Source organism: Fringilla coelebs, assembly GCF_963513975.1.
Source record: "Fringilla coelebs genome assembly, chromosome: 11".
Classification (NCBI taxonomy): Eukaryota; Metazoa; Chordata; class Aves; order Passeriformes; family Fringillidae; genus Fringilla; species Fringilla coelebs.
The window spans coordinates 13,226,501-13,248,154 of NC_140037.1; the positions used below are offsets into that span (position 1 = coordinate 13,226,501).

General features: G+C 48.2%; 1 protein-coding gene across 4 annotated transcripts in view; it reads right to left on the reverse strand.

Annotated features, from left to right (window-relative positions):
- The window catches only part of GAB3 (GRB2 associated binding protein 3), a 65,446-nt gene that overhangs the window by 14,207 nt on the left and 29,585 nt on the right, over positions 1 to 21,654 (reverse strand). For all 4 annotated transcript variants that reach the window (XR_014616447.1, XM_084213334.1, XM_084213333.1 and 1 more), the window contains exons 2-3: positions 6,250 to 6,553; positions 147 to 360 (exon numbers count right to left, since the gene is read on the reverse strand). Coding sequence is in view for 3 of the 4 variants with exons in the window: in XM_084213334.1 (XP_084069460.1) it covers positions 147 to 360; positions 6,250 to 6,553 (518 nt within the window). In the remaining variant the exon portion in view is untranslated. The remainder of the gene's footprint in view (positions 1 to 146; positions 361 to 6,249; positions 6,554 to 21,654) is intronic.

Genomic DNA, 21,654 nt, shown 5'->3' on the forward strand with positions numbered 1-21,654 from the left:
TAAATTGGATTAGACTGGTGGCCCCCTGTTGTGTTTGGGAGCCAGCCCTAAGTGGCAGGGCTCCCTGGGGCTGTGTGCCCCAGTTTCATGCCTCGACAGACAGAGGGGGACTCCAGCCTGACACATGTGGCAGAGCCCAGACTCACCTGTTGTGGCTGAGCTTGCCCGACTCGCAGTTGGACAGGAAGAGGTAGTCAGGGAGGAAGACTGAGCCCGACTCGCTGGGGGTCTCCTCGGCGGCAGCGTCAGCAGCAGCGTGCTCCACTGAGAAGGAGGGGTCGGCGATGCGGGAGGCGTGCGTGGAGGCGGCCGGCGAGGGCTGTGGGGACGAGGTCGTGTGAGACAGGCTCTCCACAGAACCTGCAATGGACACGGATGGCCCGGCTGAGGGACAGCTCTGACTCAGCCTTGGCCCTCTGACTGTTCTGGCTGTCACCACCCTGCTTTTGCACCAGGGATGTTTTATGCCAGAGCAGCTGCGAGTCAAGGCAAACACTGGCTCTGGGTAGAGGGGAGCCTGATTTTGCTCCCCCTGCCTGGGCTGTCCAAGTCCTCCAGGCTGTAGGAAGTGCAGACCCCTTGCTCTGGGGTCCCTCTCTCCTTCCTGCAGCCAGCAATGAAGAACAGACAGCTGAAGAAAGAGCTGAGACACAGCAGCCTGTTTTATCAAGTATTTTTTTTTTGTATCTAATGCAAATATTTAATTATTCATCTCCAACACTCAAATTAATGGTGACAAGGAAAGGGATTGATTTCTTGCCACTTTCTAGATCTCAGTAGACAAAGCTGAGCTTTCCAGCTCATGGAGTAGCCAGACAAGCTCTGAACTTGTCTGCCAGCTTTTTGTGCCTCTCTCAGCTGGCCACCAAACCCCAAGAGCAGTGCTGTGGCTGTAACTGCCCATTTGGAGGCTTCTTGGCTCTGCTGAGAAAAGTGACACAACTTTTCTGGGGGTCACAAGGTACAGGGAGCCTGAGCTCAGTGCCATCTTCTCTGGGCATAACATTCCAGCATCCCCAGCACAGAGTGGGATGGCAGTGGGACAGGAGGGGGTCTGGGCTGCAGGCAGGGGGGCTGGCCCAGAGCTGGCTGCCTGCTCACACCACCAAGAACACCCTTCTGTGGCAGCCTGTGGCTGAGACCCTCAGACCCATCTGGCCTGAGCACTGCCTGGCAGCAAAGAAGTCTGGTTCTGTTCCTCTCCCGACCTCTGTGCCTGTGATGGCTGAGCCACACAGAGTCAAGCTAAACAAAGCTTTTGGGGCATTCCAACTCAAAAAATCAAGTGCAATCCAGACCTCCCACAAGGGGCAGCTGTGGAGCGGGAGGGGTGTCTTTACAGAGCAGCTCCCCAAAAGCAGCTGCTCCTGGCAGCAAGCTCAAACAGTGGCACCAAGAGCACAAGTCCTCAGTTAGGGAATATGATTTTTCTAATGAAGTTTCAGGTTGCTGCATGGCATTTCCTTCACCAGAGCTGTGTGGGGATGGGGCAGTGCTGACTGGGTCCCTGGCACCTGCAGGGCTTGGCAGTGGATGCCCATCTCTCTGGCTCAGACGCTGCCTGAGGCAAAGCTGCCAAACCCTTCTCCAAAATGAAAAACCCCACAGCAGAAACAAACACAAGAAACTAGCAACTGATGATAAAACCACACTGAGAATTAGCATGCCTTCAACATGCAGCAAGATGGCAGATTTCTCTAATGCTGATATCCACAACTTGATGGGAATGCTGGGAACCAGCCCCTGACCAGCTGCATGTGTCCTGTGCTCCAGATCCTGCACTGTGTGATGAGGTCCTGAGACCCTTCAGCAGGTCCACTCTAGTCCCAACCTCAACAGAGGCACTGCCTTGGCACTGCACCAGGCTGCTGTAGTCACTTCTCCACCTGGGAGGTGCTGGGTATACATGCAAGCAGACCAGGAGGGATGGAGAGGTCTCCCATGGCTTGAGTGGTTAGACAGCAACACGACTAAACACAAACTAAACCCTCTCAGGCATATGGTGCAGTTCTTGGGGTCATCCTGTACAGGGCCAGGAGTTTGGCTTGGTGATCCTTGCAGGTCCCTTCCAGCTGAGGATAGTCTATGATTCCAGTGATCCAGGATCCCATACCAGCCACAGCAGGCTTCACCCCTCATCTTTCTGATAGCAGAAGAAGAATAAAACAGCTGATCTTCCCTCCCTGTGCTATCATACATCTCATCCCTTTCAGCTTGGGAGGGAGCTGCCTCTTTCCTTCTCATCTACCACTATTGACTCCCTGCTGCTTCCTCCAGTTAGCTTCAGAGACCTGGGCAGTGCGGACCTCAGGTCAGCAAAGCATGCAAGAACATGCTCAAATTCAAGTGTAAGCAAAGGATTTGCTTTAATTTTGAACAGGTGCTTATAGCAGCAGGGTTGCATCAGTGATCATCTGGAAGGAATGGCTTTTACAGGGTTTCACATTTGCAAAGCAGAGCTGAGGGCTGCAGCCTTCCCATCTGAAAAATAACTTTTGTTCATTGCGCTGGCTCAGACAGTAACTCTGCTTTTCAATCTAGGACTTAGAGCTGTCTTGCAAGCTGACAATGATCAAACATACACTGGGCTAACTCCCATAGGATCTCAGAAAAGCATGTTCACCATCTGACTACATTTAAAAAACCTCAATAAACCAACAACTAAAACTGCCACAACGCATAAGAAAGAAATTAATGACATTCTAAGTTATTAACACAGAGAACGAACAGGCCTGAACTCCATCTGGTACTCACAGGGTTTAGCCATGGATTATCCCATCAGGAAAGGCTGTGAGCTGCAAACCACATGGCAATGGTTGTGAGCAGGAGGGAGGGGTGGGGACAGCACAGACCTGCCCTTTTCTGACCTTCAGGGGCTCAGGGACCTGCAGCCAGTTCCTCACAGACTGTTCCTGTCCCTGCCAGCTCTGCTGGTAACCGAATCGTGTGCATTAAAACTACCATGACAGCAGCTGGGCAGAATAAATTATGCATGGCTACTTTCAACAGTGAGAGTCAGAGAATAGGTTTGGTGCCTGCCATCCCCTTTGCCAGAGACAGCAAGAGGCTTCAGCTTCCAAAATAACTGCTTTGGTGGGTACTAACACCAAACATTTCTGCCCTGCAAATATCTTCCACAGTGACCTCTCCCATCAGTGAAGATGGAGAAACAGAGGGCTTTTCCCTTCTGCTACAGACCCCAGCCCCCTCCCCAAGAATTGCTATGGTGCAACAGCCATGCAGGGTTGTGGTGGAATAGGGGTGTTGTTCTCACATCAACCACCCCCAAGGCTGCACTGACATACCAAGGAGGTAGAAATAATATCAGTAAGGCTCCCTAACGCAACTGCTTAAACAACCGTCCCACTAGTTTCTCCAATGAAAAGCTGGCACATTGGATTGTGTCGATTAGTCACAGCCTCAGCTTGCACATGGGATAAACTGTGTCCCACAGCCACTTCATTTCATCTCCTCCCCTGCCCCAGACACCCAGGCCAAGCATTCTCCCAGTCCCCTGCATGGCCATGGATGCCGTGGGGCTGGGGAATGATGGCTCTGTTGGGAGGTTTCACCAAAGGTGGAAGCAGGATTTTGCTGAGATAGGGTAGGAAAACCAGGAGCAAGGCCTCTTCCTCTCTCCTCCAGCTGACTCCCCAAAGGTGCCAGCTCCCTGTCATTTCCAGCATAGCCAGCAGCACTTTCTGGTGGCTGGCAAGTCCTTCCTGACAGCCACCCTCCCAGGTGCTTCCTGACATCTGCCTGGAGCTGCCATGTCATCTCTGCCTCCCAGCTGTCCCCTCTCTTGTTGACTACAGAACTGTGCTCACAGGAGCCATGGCTTTTGTAACTTCACTCTGCATCTGGCTGCCAACACCTCTGGAGTAGGGACCTGGCTGTCCATCCTTCTTTGCTGCTGGAAGGGACAAACTGGGAACAACAGGACAGCCCTTAAAGCTGAGTCACTGCATAAACCTGTGGCAACACTTTGGGCATTAAGCAGAGAAAGCAGCAGATTGTGTTTTGGCCTCAGTCACAGCAAATTTTCAGCAATGCACAGATTAAGAGTGATATGACTCATAGCAGGGACTAGTATTTTTTAAAGCAGTAGCATTTAAGTTAAAAAAGCTTGTGGCATTTAATAGGGCTTTTCTTTTCTAATGTTAATTTTAAAGGGTAATTTGTTTAAACCTACAGGTTTTTGGAGAATTTAGGAGATCCTGAAAAGCTGAAGCGATTAGCAACTGTTTGAAATGTGATGTGCAATTTTTGGAGCTGTGCAGATTTAAATCAGTGAATCTGGATGTGCTTGGCAGCCTGACCTGGATACACCCCAGACCTGAGCTCACTGGCAGGAGCTGCAGGATAAATAGAAGCTCTTAGGAGTTATTTGGCATTAGAAACACAGTAAGTGCATGTCTGGAGGCTTAGCTCACACCATCCTTGATGAGGGCTGCAAGTTCAGGTGCCAGACTTTGTACTGAATCAAGGCAAAAGCTCAGCAGTGCTGAACTTCTTGGGGGGTAATATCTGCCTTGGAAAGCTGGAGTGTCAGCTTTCCCAACTGCTGCTGCAAGAGCTGTCATTTCTCATCCATCAGTGCCCACACTGGCAATCTTTGCTCAGAGAGAAACACCAATGTGTAATACTGAGTGTCGTCCATGTGCAAGTCTTACAAGCAATAGTGCACTGTACCAGCAAAACAGAGAAAGCATTTCCCAGTATAAATGCATCTGTCTGGGACAGCCACTGTCTCAGCTCCCTGCCACAGACCACATCCCCCATGAACATCCTCACAAAGTGCCCAAGAGAAGGCTGCCTACACATTTAGAGACAAAAATTATTTTTCTCTTTGGCATAGAAGGGTTTACCTTAATTTCAGAGTAATTGGTAAAACTGTATCTCAAATAAACCTGCGCCAGAAATAACAATCCAAGAGCAGCAACTCAGCATCAACAACAGCCGAACAGTAGGAGGGTGGTTACTGAATATTCCTAATTCCATCCAGCCTCCAAAGGGCAGTAGACTCCAGTCCCTACCAGACCTACTCTAAAATTTGTATTCATGGGCAGCTTGTACAGACACAATCTGTCAACAAGTTTCCACGGTGGTTTCTGAAGTGAATGGGAAAAGAACAGGCATCACATTTGTAACAGGACCACTGCAGTGTTCTTGCCACTCCCATTTCCCTCAGAAGACACTACTCAAAAAGGCAGCTAAGCAATGCCAGGAACCACGATAGATTAAAATAAAACCTTTCCCATAGCCTTTTGTTTCTTATCAAGTTGCTTGGTAATGGTGTGGCCATGCAGCACTTGCAGACACCAGCAGCCCTCTGAGTGCAGCAGCACAAAGACCATGGAAGGATGAATTGCCTGGCCACACATGATACCCCCAAACACATTACTGCCCGAGGGCTCCTGTCCCTCCATAGCCCCCTCTTCTACTCCTGCATTGCCTTTTATCACATTGAAGGCTTCGTTCTGACTCACTTCCTCTGCAACTCTCAAATTGCTGCTGTATCTGCCCCTTGGAATTGTCAAGGGAAAGACAGATTGCTGTTATCTGAGCCTGATTGTCTCATTTAAAAGGTAAGTTAATGATGGTACAGGTCCCCACTTTAATTACTGGTTACATCCATCTTGGAGGGGTTAATTCTTGGCAGCTTTTCAAGAAATTCACTCTGCTGAGTATATACAGGTGTAGGGCCTGGCAAAAGAGCTGCCTTGATGCTTCACTGGCAGGACCATCTCTTAAGTCTATACACACACTTCTAACACTCCTATCCTCTGCCTTTTCTTTGTTTTCTCTTATTAACAGACTAAGGCAGCTTAGTGTTTCTGTCATTGATTTATGTACAGGCATATACACCCAAGTCTGTGCACATTCCACACCCAGCAAAGCCTGAGAAAATGGGAGTTGTGCAGGATGCTTTCCTGGAACAGGTGTCTTACATTAAGCCTAACTAAATAAATACAGGACATGTAATGAAATAAATGGCCCCAGAAGATAACACTCAGTCAGCTTTTCACATAAACAGCACCTTGTCTTATTAAGGAAGAATTGCTTCATCAAAGTGAGACCAGGCAGCCAGTGAGTATTTCCACCCAGCAGCAGAGCAGTCCCTGAGAATCCAATCAGGGTTTAGCAGCATCTCAGTCCTTTTCCACCAGCCCAGCCCAGCCTGACAGCAAGGTCCATGCCTGTCACCCCTGGGCATTCTCCCAGCCTCCAAGATGAGCGTGATCCTACCTGTGCCATCTTCCAGATGTCCGAAGTTACAGATCTGGCTGATGTTGCGCACCCAGATCTGCATCTCCTCCTCAGTCTTGGCTACCAGGTAGAAGGTGCGGTAGGTGGTCCTCACGATGAAGACAAAGTTGTTCTGGAATTCCTTCCTGATGAAGTTGGGCCCCGAGTGCTTGAGCACTTCGCACTCATTGAGGTCGATGGTGCGGATGGGCTTTCTGGAGTGGCTGTTCCTGTAGTACTCCAGCACGTCGGGGTTCCCGCTCATGCGGCCCCTGCGCAGCACGAACCAGCGCTTCCGCCAGGCCTGCAGGGGCACAAACAGCTTCAGTGCCAAACACCCCTGCAGAACCGCCACACGCAGCGTCAGCAGGGCTTCAAAAGGCCCCTCAGCTCACTGAACCCAGGCATCAACCCAGCGCTGCCAAGACCATCACTAAACCATGCTCCTAAACACCACACCTGCATGTGTTTCCCAGAACTCCAGGGACGGTGACTCCACCAGTTCTCTGGGCAGCCTGTTCCAATGCTCAACCACCTTTTCAGTGAATAAATTTTTCCTAATGTCCAAACTAAACCTTCCCTAAAACAACCTGAAGCTGTTTTGTCTTGTCCTGCTGCTCATTACCTAACCCCCACCTGGCCACAACCTTCTTTCAGGTAGTTATAGAGCAATAAGGTCCTCCCTCAGGCCTCTCTTCTCCAGGCTGAACAACCTGAGTTCCTTTAGCTGCTTCTCATAGGACTTGTGCTTCATGCTTATTTTTTTTGAGGTTTTATAGCTGTTTTGATAAGCTGGCCAAATTGTGATTTTTATTTGATGCACTTGCTATCAGCTTGCATTGGAGATTGGAAAACAGGCAGAGGGTTGTCCCTGGGAGGTCAAGATGAACATTCGCCCTTCCCCTCACGCTACCAACATGATACAATCAAATTGATCCAATACATCATCACATCATCCACAGAAGAGAACACTTTTTTTTTTGAAAAACAAAAATACCAAGAACTGCACATCCCTGGAAACAAGTGCCTTTTGCCCAGCAAAGCCCAGAGCTCCAGATACCCTGTGCAGCTTCCCTCCTATGGTTTTCAGTGCTATTACAAAGCTGTTTATGAGCTGCCAATTACTTCTGAAAGCCCAGAGCAAACCCCTGAGTGAGTTGTAGTGCTAAAACCAGAAAACTTCAGCATCTTGCAAAAGGACAATTATTTACACAGGCACTGTCAAGCTGAAGCAAACCTGGCAAGCACTGATGTTTTCTAACCCTTGTGACTGAATGTAAGGCTTAAATGAAGTCCTGCAGCATCACTCTATAAAGGTACATGCCTGTTTCTAGGCAAAAAGTAATATACTTTCCCCTTTTTTTTCCAGCAGCTGCTTTTGTTCATCAACAGTATAAGCACCTCTGTGTTGATTGTAGCTGTCACCAACACCTACTCTGGGCCAGAAGAAATCAATCCTGATCTCTGTCCCACAGGGAAAAGCCAAAATAAGACATCAGGACATTTGCCCTTGCCAAACTCCATAAAAACTGTTGGATATGTCATGCCCAAACCAGCCAGGCCAGGGAGCAGCCAAAGCTAAGGCTGCAGCTGCCTCAGCTCTGATGGAAACCTGGAAAAGGTGCAGGGGCTCATACACTGCCCAGGGACTTCCAACAACTGCACAGACACTGGCTGCTCCACCTGCCTTCACTGGAGTTAAAAGTTCATTGAAAGGAACATCTGGACAACCACTACCACAACCTCCCCACCTGAGACTTACCCGAGAACTCTGTGAAAGGACTTTGTCACAATGATGTAAATCTGGGTGGTAGCTTGTGTTTGAGTTAAAAATCACACTCATTTTACAAAGAGTGGATCTGTCAGTTTAAAGACAGGCAACCATTCAATTTTAAGACAAAATACCTGAGTTCTGCTGCTTTCACTAAGATGTAAGAGTCCTTACTAGCCCAGTTTAAGATAATCTAGGCACTATGGATTTTGCTGATGCTGAGTTCCCACAGGTGTGGTGATAGTAAAAATGAGCAACAAAAGAATATTAATAATGGTTATGTCAGGAAAAGGCATTTCTTTTTGTACTCCAAATATTTTTTTTGGTTTTTGTGCAGTGCAGCCAGCTTTTCACAGGCTGTCAATATTCACCCAAAAATTTATCTAAGTAGTAAGTCTGTTCAGCCTGGCAGTACCTCAATCTCTTTTGAAAGCAAATGAGTCTTCAAATATAGAGAACAGAGAATGAAATATCATGGGAAAAGCTCTTTCAAGGCTTAGCAAGCCTGTGTATGGGAGGAGCATACAGACTGGGGCATCACATCAGGAATAAACAGGAAGAAGAGATGAGGTGCAAAGTGTATTGCACAGAGAAAATTAAATCTTGCCCCCACTGACCTATTAAAATTTGAAAGTGATTTGTTCTCTGCTGGAAGTAGCTAGAGATAACAGGTAACTGACACATCTTAGACAAGCATAATTTTGTGGAAAAGAGGGAAAAGGAGAAAAATGAAACAGAAAGAAAAGAAAAATGTTTAATGGAGAAGGAACTTTCTAGACTAGCCAGATACCACACTGGAACATGGGCCAGCAGGTACCTCGTGTACAGTACCAAAAAGAGCCCAAATCTCTGTCACCTGCAATCCAGGTCCTGCACAGGCTCAATACACTCCCCACAGATAGCTCAGGACAGAAAGGTCACATCTCCTAACACACCCTCACCCCCAAACAACCAAAAAGAAAGGTTTCAGAAGATGTGAGACAAGCACTGCTCCTTTGCCGCCCAGAGAAGCAGGCTACTAAGGCTGTAAGGTGAAAACCCCCACCAACTTCACCACAAAACCACCTCCTCTTTCCCCTCCCAAAGCTGCCAGCCTTGCAGCTTAAATACACCTGGCTCCTGCTGATGGAAATTGGATAGAAATCCCCTCCATCTGAGCAAGCTGAGGAGGGAAGGGATACAGGAGCAGCTGCTGCCAGGCACCCAGCTGGCAGCTGGGAAAAGGTGGGAGCTCAGGGCTACCTGCTGCTGGTTGCTACAACAGCCCAGGCAGGACAGCCCAGGACCTGATTTCACTTCCAAGCATTTTGGTTTTCATGGTTCCAAAGGAGTGCGTAGGCTGCGTTTAGCACAAGCCAGGCAGCTGGTGAGAGAACAGAGAACAGGCTGCTGTGCTTTGGGGGAAAGCCCACGGACGGTGCCTCCATGAGGGGCCATGGCTCAGCTGGCTCGGCTCTGTCCCTGAGGAGCTGCTGCTAACCCGGGGATACACAGCCTGGGCAGCTCTGTCACAGGGCTGGACATGGAGAGGTGAGGAGCTGCCTGTAACCTGGGGATACACAGCCTGGGCAGCTCTGTCATGGGGCTGGCCATGGAGAGGTGAGGAGCTGCTGCTAACCCGGGGATACACAGCCTGGGCAGCTCTGTCATGGGGCTGGCCCTGCAAGGCTGGACATGGAGAGGTGCCCTGTCAGAGAGCTCGTGATGGGAGAGGAGAGCAGGGCTGGGTCTTTGGGAGAGAAGAGCGGCTATCACAGCTGAGCAGCCGTGGGACCAGGGCTGAGGGGAAACAATGGCAGATAGCTGCCCCGGCCTGCGGGCCCTCGCAGGGTGGGCCCCGCTCCTCTCCCGCAGGGCGGCCTCAGCACCTTCCCAGGCCAGCAGTGGGGCCCAGGCAGCCAGGCCGCCCTGCCAGCTGAAAAACAAGGAGGTTGTTCTTGTGGGAGTTACAGGAAAGGAGGGGTGGAGTGGGACGGTGGAACTGCCCTTTGGTGATACGACAAGATCGGGCAAGTCAACAGCCCTTGGGTGCCACCGTGGAGTGTCCCAAACATTAATGTGCTCTCAGCCTCATGGAGCCACAGGGACCTGCTGTCATCTTATGGCAGGGGTTCCATACTGTTGTCTCCTCATTGCAAAAGTTCCATACCTTCTTGGTGTTTCTCGTGGGCAGCTCCTCAGAGCACTGACTCTTTCTTCTTCCCAAAGTAGCCAACCAACTCCAATTCCCATCTCACCTAGCCACCCCACTCTTTTATAGCACTCTTCTCCTCACTGGTCACAGCTGTGGCCTGTTAAAGTCAGGCCTGCTCCTAATCTTTGATTATTGGCCCAGCTGCAACTCCTTAGGGGTAAGATTACTTTCTACACTATCTTTATTTTCTTATATTCTATCCCACTACAGAGACGAAAGCAAATACTGTCCATGCTGCCAACATCTGCTGTGCCTGGAGCACAGGGCAGGGAGAGGCACGGAGGGATGGCAGGCTCAGCCAGCAGTGCAGGTGAATCAACATTTGCACACTTTTAAGCACTCAAGCCCTCTTGAAATCAGGTGCCATGGCAGAGTGGCAGTGTCGTGGGACAATGGGGAGTCTGCCGGAAACACCTGGTGAACTCACCTGCTGCCGTGTGCCAGGGATGTTCTGTGCCCAACACCAAAGAGTCATCTGAGGGAGCAAAAGCAGCAGACACCACCTCAGCCAACACTGGGAAACGGGGAGTGCTGCCAGCCCACTGCCCCAGCACACAGCCTTGGCTGGACACCCAGCACCAGGGAGGGTGTAGAAAGGCGGGAGAAGATGAGAGCACCTCTTCCCTGCATGCTTGCTCTTAATATCAGCTTCATTGTACCATCAAACTGCATCTGCACACACCCCAACTCTCTGGACTCCTTTTTCTGTTCTCCACTTTCTCAGGAAAAAGTGGCATCAGCTGCTGACATGACACAGTTACCTGCGTGGGTGGGGTTGAAGGACCATCTTTTGCACACCCTCTCACATTTGACATATCCAGTCCCACCACTGCCTCCTCAGACTAATTTCCATTCTGAAACTTTCCCTAGTATGTATGTGCCTTGACTCACAAAATGTTGGCTCCAAAACCCTTTTGCTTGTTCTACAATGCTGAGTGACAGTGCACAAGGTTTTTGGACAGGAGCAGGTTTGCCATTGCCAATGCACAGGACTTGCCCTGTTCTGTGGCATAGGCAAAGCAGGGGTTTTGGTTCTGGCCCACCTTGCAGCAGGAGGCTCTTATCTCTGAGTCAAATATCCTCTCCTCATTTTCCTGGCATTTGCCTGCAATCTGCTGTGCACCTCCCTTCCCCAGGGTAAGGGATGCAGCACACTGGGGTCTCTGGGAGCCCAGCAGTGACAAGCCTGGCCAGATGAGTCAGCAGCAGTTTTTTCTCTCAGGCCCTCAGCAGCTCACACACCCTGGTGCAGAGGCTGCTTGGCCCCTCACAGTCCCTGTCCACAGGACAGACACTTGTCCCTCCCTCCAGTCCCCAGCCCCAGGGCAGAGCAGGCTGGGTTTTATACAGCTGTACTTGGTAGGTTCTTTTTTACCCTTATTCAGTCACAAGGCTGCCTCCTCCTTTCCCTGTTACAGGACTGTCCCTGTGTCTGCTGAGGCTGTTGGTACCAGGCTAAGAGAGACCCTGGAGTCCCTTCGGTGGCTTGAGGCCAGTGGGGACACCCAAGGAGGCGGCAGGGCCAGAGTGGCTGGGCTGTGGTGAGGAGGGATTTATTCCAGCTGGTCAGAGCCAATAATATCTGCCAATATTTAGTCTAGTGCTGCACATGCTGCCAAATTTACAAGAGAATGTGTGTCAATTTCAGGGTGAAAGACTGCACTCCCATGGCTGAGATCAAGTATATACTTCAATAGGTACTGATTCCTGGCACTCAGCTTAGGCTCCTCAATCACACTATGGAAAGGTTCTATGTATCCAGGCTATTCCATCCAAACTATTACATTTATTTTGGGGCCTCCTGAAATTATTGTTTTCTTGATGAAGGAGTGATAGGATGATTAGAAGTTTACACATCCTCAGAAGCCCTGTGGGCACTGGAGAAGGCTGTATCAGAGAAACACAGCTACCACAAGAGCCAACATCAATCTAGAACAATTTTCATCTGCCCTTCGAAGTGAAACAGTTCAATGCAAAAAGAAAGAAAGAATTTGCAGCAGCATTGGTTGGCTGCCAGCACATTCCTTTGTGTAACCCAAGCTATCAGTGTTTTCATCTTGCTCCTGAATTTTTGACTTTGGGAATTCCAGAGTCACATCTAAAAGAAAGAGGAACAGCTCTGTTTCCATTTCAGTAGGGTTTCCAAGAAAGAGATTGCTCCTTCCACAATCTGACGTCTGTGCTTCTGCTGAATGAGTGGTGTGAGGTTTAGAGGGCTGCTCTTACATGTGAGCATTTGCTCTACCTCAGCACTGTCAGACAAAAGCTACGAGCAAACCTGTTCTGAGCTGAAAAACAGCTGGCTAGTGAACAGGGCAGAATGAAAGCTGAAAAGGTTTAGCCAAGGACCTTCATCACTTACCTTCTGCCTGAGGACCATGTTCTCATTTGTTTGTACAACATATCCAGTATTTGAGATCTAAATAATTTATTAGAGGACATACAAGCTCAGTGAGGTAAATTGGCCTGAAATCTAATTTGCCCAGTGAGCTTTGATTTTTTTCTGGTTTTAACAACAAAACACAGCACAACCAACAAACCAAACGTGAAATTCTTGACCAGCTATATTAATGCTTACAACTCCCCCATGAGGATAATCTTCATTTTACAGAATGCAGCAAAGGGGATGGCAGGGTGAAGCAGAAAGAAAGAAAGAAAGAAAGGTGTGCTGGTTCCTTGCCTGCCTCATGGCCTTGCAGGCAGGACAGGCTGCAAGGACATGGCACAGGATGTGTGCTGATCCCCACGGCTGCTGCAGGGCCTTTGGCACTCAAAGAAGAGTTTGAGACTCACTGATAGGGATGACTGCAAAAGGCATGACTGTTGAGAATTGCTCTCATCCTGCAAAATCCCTTGGAGAGGGGAAAGCAGCAAATCCCACCAGAGAAGGGTTTGGCATGGCTTCACTCCCACAGTGGTTAAGGGCTGGGAGCTTCAGTGCACAGTGCTCCTCCTGCCACTCACTGTGGGCCCACAGCTTAAGCCACCACCCTTGGGGCAAGAGAACTGGCAGAGCTGCAGGATGATAGTCCCACGGGAGTGCCAGCACTTGAGGCAAGTTTCACAGCTTGTCTTTTTTAAAAAACAGTTTTTAAACATATTCCTGTGGAAAAAAGAAGTTAAGCGGAACTTTATAGCATTTCCTATAAAAAGCCCAAAAGAGGAAGTTAAAATTCATATGTAGTCAGGTTTGTAAGTAGCTGATACTAAGCCCACTAAGACCATGTATGTTAACAGAGGTTCCCTGCCTGCAGAGTGGGGCTGTGGAGCACGGTCCCTGCAAGAGGAATCTGTGCACTGGCAAGGACTCAGGACCAGCTCCCAGCAAAGATCCTCATCTTCAAAGAGGATGTTGTTGGGAGCTCTTTGTGCCACTCTTTCCAGAGCAAAGGGCCAGTTCCATGCAGCACATGCTCCTCAGAATGTGAGACCCTTGCAGAAGGGCTCACACCTCGGCAGTGCTTGGCTGTAACACTTGGTTTACTCACTCACAGAAATCAGATGAAAAAAACCACCACTCTCAAACCACCCAGCCTGTCCCCCAGTTGGAGTTATGGTTTTGCTGTTTCAGTTGTGGCTGTTGGTCTGCAGCACCTCTCAGCTCTGCAGCATTAATCTCTCCCTGATGAGGCTGCCTGCTTGTCCCTTCCATGTGTCCCCGTGGAGCACTCTGGGAGCATATGAGCTCACTGTCCATCACTTACTAGTTTAATGCTTCTCTTGGATTTTGTCTCCCGTATTTTCCACTCAGCTCTCACAAATGTCTTCAGTAGTGAGAGGCTGAAACTCATGGTTTATGACTCGGAAAGAAAAATCAATAAATACTCAATTTCAGAGAAGGATACTCCTCCCTTAGGCCCTTCCTCTGCCTCCACGGGCATGTAATTCTATTTAATCTGCAGAATAAAATATGATTTTTTTGCAGCAATTTTTCTCCCTTTGCTTGGGTGCCTGGAAGTTGAGAGGCATTCTCGATTGTGGGCGTTGGCTCTCCCTCTCCCCGCCTGCTCATGCCCACTGCACCTCTGCTTTCTCAAGGCTAGGGCTCAGCTCTGGTGGGAAAAAGCTCTGAGCTAACCAGTGTTTCCATATAAAACAACTTTCCACACAGACTGGCACAAATGCTCTGGCTCACCCTGTGCAAAGGGCTGTCACACAGCGAGCTCAGGACAGGCGACAGCCTCACAATGGATTTCCATCTGCCACGTCCTGACTGTGTAGTTTCAGAATGACTCTAAATGAACCCTGTTTCAAGAAAGTCACCATGAACCCTAAGATGAGACGTGATGGGTACGTAGTACAAGGGGAAATACCTTCTTCCTTTCAAGGCGATACAGCTATGTTAACTGACTAACATCATCAGTCAGAAAATTTCCTGCACTTTAAGTGCAATGAGAGCTTTGTAATAAAGCACCTTAGAGGACATCCTGTAGAAGCAGAGACATGTCCTTTGTTTCTGTTTCTTTACATGAGGGAATCTGTGGTTTGTGAAGAAAAGATGACACACATTTAAAAAAAAAGTAGAAAAAAAATCCCGCAGTCATGTGTTGCCTGCTAACCTACAGACATTCACATTGCCTGCTCTACATCCTAATCCATAATATTTATGGTGCTTTACATGAACAAACATCTGCTTCTGAGTGAATCACTGCTACTTATTAAACACGAAGGTTCTTTGTTGTTCTAATGGGTTTATTTGGGCATGGAGGGTCAAAGTCATAGGGACCAAAAACTTGGGAATTTTATATTCTTAAAATACTTGCAGAAGAGAAGAAAAGTTCTGAAATTAAAATCAATAATGAAACCTCTTTATTTTGGAGAGGCAGAAAGGAGCCAGACATTTGGATGAAGAAATATCATTTCACTCTTGTGCCTGTCTTTTAATAAGGGCAATAAAGAACTGTGCTCCTCACAGTCATTTTGATGAGAGGTTTCCTCTGAGGACACAGGCAAGCTGGCACAGCATCCCTCTGCTCCTCATGCAGGTAGGAATTGCTCACAGGACTCTGTGGGCTGCAGAGGAGCAGCAGTGCTGTGCCCTCATCACTTTCCCCACCCATCCTGGTGGGTGGGTGTCAAGGGGCTCTCCCACAGAGAAGAAATGTGGGTGCTGTGGTCATGCTGCCCACAGGGGTTCCTGGAGTTCACAGGGGAGGATGCTGATGGAGTTCCCACGAGATCTTGCTGTGGGGAAGAGCTCACTGACTGATCCCAGCTACAACAAACACTGCCACAGCGGAAAACCACACAGCTCCACCTCACCCAGGGGGCTGATATACATCAAATGGCCTCACAGGGTCCTGTCCTGAGTCTGTAGGGCAGGCAGGACCTCACTGTCACCCCATCCCTTGACTGAGCTCACTGCCCACCACTGTCCCAGGCTACAGAGATGGCTCTAGGCTGATAAAGCCTTGCCCGTGGAACACCCGAGAAGTGGTGGCAGGATGGCAATCCATTTTCAATGTATTTCTTCAACAGTGGCATCCTGCAACAGGCATGGAGCCAATGAGTGCCCTCCCCACTGTCAGCCCAGGGCATCACACCTCTATTCTTCCTCCTATTTTGACAGCAGTGCTGCTGAAAGCTTGGAGCTTTCCTTGTGAACAGCTGCCCTGCAAGTACGTGCAGGCCTCTTTGAGCTCACATACAGGAAGTCTAAGGATCAATCAATATGAAATTAGTGCTGCCTGCCACCCCAGGGCAGGAGCGAGGGCTGCACCTCCCAGGGAGAGGCTTGTGGCTGAGGGGGGTTTGTCAGGAGCACCAAGGGACCAGGGCCAGCCAAAAAATCCTGACAGCACCTGTGGGGCACCAGGAAGAGACACAGTTGGTATTAATAAAAAATGAAGTAACTCCCCAGCTGCGCTTGGCTGTGGCTCACTGGGACTAACAAGATGGTAAAAACGATCTCACTTGCTTTCAGGAAACAACTGGAATTTTTGTGACTCAGCATCGCTGTAAAGCCTTGCCCAAAATGATCTGCAGAACTGATGTAAAATCAGGCTAAGGAAAAGAAAGCCAGCTGTGGTGTGATATCTGCACAGATCTGGGCACAGCCTTGGCCCCAGGATGGCCATGCTCCATCTGGGCTGCCAGCACTTCTAGTGGACCACCAGCTCTCATCAAGAGGATGCTGCAACGGGTGAACAAAAGCCCTGGTGGAGGGAAGCTGATTTTGGCCAGCTGACCTTGCCTGGGCAGGCAGGTGGAGCCTGTCCCACCTGTATCCCTGCATGCTGTGATGCCAGGCAGGGGTACCAAAGTACTGGGCACCAGGCTTGGGTTTGACTCACATGATGAGCACCCTCATGAGCAGCCTCATACCCTCTATTTCATTTTGTCTTCCCTTTTCACTTTTAGTGGGGATGTAAAATAGGTCACAGCTCAGAGCAGAGTTCCCAGCAGCAGAAGACAGCACTGCAGTGATTACTGCCATTCAAGGACCTCCTCCCACCCAGGGCCCTCTGCTCCTCCAGTACAATTTTCCTTCCCAAGTGCAGGCACTGTGAAACACTAATTCCTTTAAGCTGCCCCTCAAACGACACCTTCTGACTGCTGCCACATTTTTGCAAGCATTTAAGCTCCCTGACAGTGAAGACTTACAGGCAGGACTCTTAACATGAGGATGTTTACAGCCTCGCCCGCTAGCCAAGAGTTTTAGTTCCATATTCCCGCACAGCATGTTTGTATGTAGCATTTAAAATGACATTGTTATCATCCTGAATGCAGTTTAAGTTTCTGGAGTGCTTTTTCTCACCTTTGAATCCTAAAGCACTTGACAACCAGTACATCATGGTTACAGCCTCCATATGTTGAGATTTGTTCACCTGTCACAGGATACACCTGCCTCTGAAACTGTGCTGTGTTCCTGATACTTGGACTGCTTCTCCACACACCCACAGGGATGCACTCCCATCTGTGTGTTCAGCCTCAGCCAATCTTCAGGGACACTTTTGCATCTGAAACTCTTTATGAGCTACATAGGTGGCAGAGGTTGGTGGACACAGAACTGCTGGTCTGGCTTGGCGCCACAACTCTAGACAGTTAAAAACCAAAATTTAAATTTCTCAGGATGCAGGATTGGGTCTTTTACAGACACAAGTTGAAAACAGAAAGAAAGGAAAAAATACAATGACAGGTCTTCCTGGATTTAACCATTAACTTTGTTTTTTCTAAGTGGAAAAAATGCTGCTGAAGCTTTAAGTTGCCTGATAGGAATTCCTACTTTTACATAAAAAGTACTTCTGTAAAATGGTCTGGAAACTCTTAAGATGCCCCTGACTTGTTCACAATAAATCCTTTAATACTAACTTAAGGAATAAGATGAAATCTTGAATAGAGGTAAATTCTGATTTCTTAGAATGGCTTTAATCCAAAAGTCTTGCATAGTCTTAAAGGATTTTTGGAAGACTCTGCATGGATCTTTGAGATCTTAATGAAAAATAGGTTGCTTCCAGGTTGTTTAAGAAGCAACAGTTCTGAAATACAAATGCCGGATATAAGCATCTGCTGAATAACTGAATAATAACTGAGTCACAGGAGTCTTCAGTCATTTTTGGAAAGGAGTATAGGAAAATGTATATACCAAAGGGACTGAAGTTTGGACAAATTTTGAGTAAATTGGCTAAACTAATAGCTTTTATGGAAGGACTCCAAACCTGCTTTGCTAAGGAAAGGAGTAGGGGCTAATCCCCTTTCTTGTCACTCGCAAGCACAGTGTGAATACAGATGTGCAAAGCAGTTAAAGACCAGAAAAAACTGCCTGGAGACTGCGCCCTGCCTCAGGCTATCGGGAGTCCCTCTCCCTGTTTTACTTGGAACTGGCAGTTTTCTCAGTATTCTTTACACAAACAGAGCAAATTTTGCTGTTTCACCTTGTTAACAGAACATGTGGTGTGGGGTCAGCAACAGTCGCCAGCCTATCTACAACTGTCTGTGCTCACATGATGCTGCAGCTCCAGCATAAACAGGAAATTGGGCAAAGTGACTCTTTTAGTAGGGGACCACAGCACCACTTTTTTTTTTTTTTTAAAGTGTTCAGCAACATGCTGTCAGACCTCATGAAGAAAAGCAGAGTAGCCAGCAGGAGCAGAATAAAAGCTGCAAATGTTTAGGCTGTAGCACTTTTGCCTGATCATAACAGTGAGGTTCAGGAAACGCCCCCATGTTCAGTGTCCTGCTCAGCTGATCTGGGTGCACATGGAGTAAAGAGCTGTATCCTCCACATCCCCTTCGGTCCAAATCTGGGCTGCTCTCTTTTACATCCTTATTGACTTCACGGCTACATGCCGCAAAGACTTTGACCTTTGCACTTCATTTCACTCCTAAAATTGCCTGGAGAAAGGAAGTGTGAGGGAGGCAGGCAGCAAAATAGGGAGGAGGCACACATGTGTGGGAGGACTTGCTGTGGAGAACAGGTCACTTTTGTTGAAAATAAGAATCAACCTTTCTGCACATATGGACAGAGATAGAAAGAAAAATAGGAATAGGTCCAATCTCACAACAGCAGCTATATAGTATCCAGATGAGCTCTGGTTTTAGGCATCAGGAGGGGGGCACTGATTTAATTGCATGTTCCAAGGTATTCTGACTCAGAGATCTCCTCTGGGATCTCCATACTGGCCTGAAATCAGTCCCGTGGGAACCACCCGGCCTTTGCGGTGACATTTAAACTCCACTGATGCAAATGGCAAAGCTCCCGTTTGCTCTGAGGGGGCCAGGTCCTCCTCTTGACAGGAAGCTTTGAGAAATTCAGAGATTCCCAAAAATGGAAACATGATATGAAAAAATTATTTGAATAAAGGAAATCTGCCTCTGGACTTATGAGGAGCATTTCTACCAACCACATCAGAAGATGAACTCTCCCTTCTTGGGTCTAGCCTGGGTTTTGCGGGTTGCACACAGGCTGCCCAAAACTGATTTTTCTCCAGCCAAAGAGCAAATATCTGCTGCTGACTTCAGGCATGGTAAAAGCCCCTGTGAGGGGGAAGGCAGGCTGCCCCCAGAGGTTTTACCCTGGCCATACCTGCTCAGGGCAAGCTCTGTGCAGCACAAACACCCAACTCTTACAGCCACATGGGCAGGGTGGCAAGCCAGGTACCATGATGAGCTGCCGGGGCTCCTGCAGGAGCAGAGGGTGTCTGGTGCACTGGGAGAGCTGTTGGAATGCAACCAGAAAACAAACAAATTATGGTGAAATAAAGTGAAGTCTGGAAAGGTCCGTATTTGTCCCAGAAATGTGGTTTGAGCAATCAGGTCTCTGCAGCCTCCAACTGGAAGCAGTGCTGTGTGATTCAGATGCTCAGCCAAAGCCAGTCATCACTGGCCAGATTCCCTCGGTGAATATTTACAGAAAACAAACCAGATTATAAACTAAGAGTTATTTGTCAGACCTATTTAGTAAATATTATAATTGTATTTAAGAGCACACCAAGTGTGTGGGCAAGGCACAAACCAAAACAGACAGTGGAATGTGCTGGATGAAGTCTCTACATTGCATATATGCAAGTACTGATGTTTTTTAAAGGGGGTTATATTTAGGTGGCCCATGCTTCCTTTAAAGTGGGTTGAGTTGAACCTCAAAACACTGAAGGTGGCTGAAAGTGCTCAATAGCTGCTTTTTGCACCCATTTGTTCATTTCAAAGTACATTAGAAAACCAGCTAGGGGATGGAATTTATAATTGTATTTTGATTGCACTCCTGCAGTTTTCACTTCTCTTCTCATCAACTAAATTGTGATGCTTAACCTTTAATTATTCTCTAGGCAGTGTTACATCTCCAGACCTGAGTTTACTTCTTTAAAAGCTGTCTTAAAATAGTCTCTGCTTTATACTTGACAGGAGGCAGAGCTAATTTTTAAATATTTTAAGACTTATTTTTTTGTTCTCCTTAGTTTGTGTAAAAGTGGTCGTCAGTCACATGGCTCATAATATACAGCATTCACTGGCTGTCATTTTTCATTTAAAATACATAAATGTTAGGGAACATATAAACAATGCTCCTTTTGCCAGGTTTTCTTTTTTTTTTTTTTGTTTAAGAATTCTCTCTGAGTTGTCAGTACTTTTTCTGTTGATGTTGTGCCCTGCGTGTCATCCAAGGAAAGAGGGTTTCCAGGACGAAGGGTTTGAAGAAATAGCACCCTGTGAGCTCCACTTTCCTTTATGTTTTAGGTGTGTTTCACAAAGTCAGCTGGTTAAAGTCAGCTCGAGCATGCAAACACTGCTTGTGTAAACTTCCCATGCTCAGGAGATAACTGCTCAGCTCTGGGAAGGCGCTGCTGCTGCCTGTGAAATTCTGCAGGCCCGCGCTGTTTGCCTCAGGGCTCTGCCTTCTTCACAGCAGCCCGTGGAGCAGAATCTCCATTGGAGCTGGGAACGAGCAGCAGGGCACAAACCTGGCCTCTGGACTGGGGGCTGCACCTGGCTCCTGAGCTGTGCTGCTCCCAGAACCACAGAACACCCACAGGGATCAGCGAGTCCAGCTCCTGGCCCTGCACAGCACCATCCCCAAGGGTCACCATGTGCCCGAGAGCATTGTCCCAACATTTCCTGAGCTCTGTCAGCCTTGGTGCTGTGCCCAGGGAGCCTATTACAGTGCCCAGCCACCCTCTGGGTGAAGAAGGTTTTCCTGATATCCAACCTAAACCTACCCTGATGCAGCTTCATGTTGTTCTCTGACTGGTCACCAGTCTGCATCTCTTTTTGCCCTCATGAGGAAGCATCCTCATCATCAGCCTTTTCTCTTCTCACCTCCTGAGACTAGTCCTGCCCATTGCAAATCACATGTAGGTTAATTTCACCTTTCACCTTCTTCAGCCCCTTGTTACTGCTGCAGCTTTTGCCTGGATGTGAAGACATGAATGTGGCAGGGCTGGTATATGCTGTACAGCACCGCTATTGAAAAACTCAGCGTGGCAAATAAGGTCCTAAGAGCATATGTAAAGTTTATCTTCATTTCCATGACTTCTCAGACTTCCCTTGCTGAACCAAATGATGAAATCACAACATGTTCAGAAATATTAAATCATTTCCTCAACATCTGAATACAACAGGCTGCAGAAAGAAAACAATGACTTCTGGCATGCTGCACACTTTAACACTCCGAATTCTGTTATCCCAGTGTATTTACAGACTTGCACTCTGATCACAGCACCACTCAAACAACTGTGGACCATGATTTATTTCATAGGAAATGCCCCAGACTTGCTGAACCCAGCTTTGCCTGGCCATTGAGGGTTTCAGACCACACAGTGCACATGCAGGCAGAAACTTCAGGATGCCCCAAACCAGCTTCCTCCTGCTGGCCTGTGGGCAGCAGGCTGGTGCCACTGAGGAATGTGCCTAAGCCAGCACTGGGTAGTGCCCTGCTGTCTCTGTGGTGCAGAAGGCCCAGATTCCTTGTGGCACTGAAAGGATGAGGTGGAATGCAAGGACTGCCCTG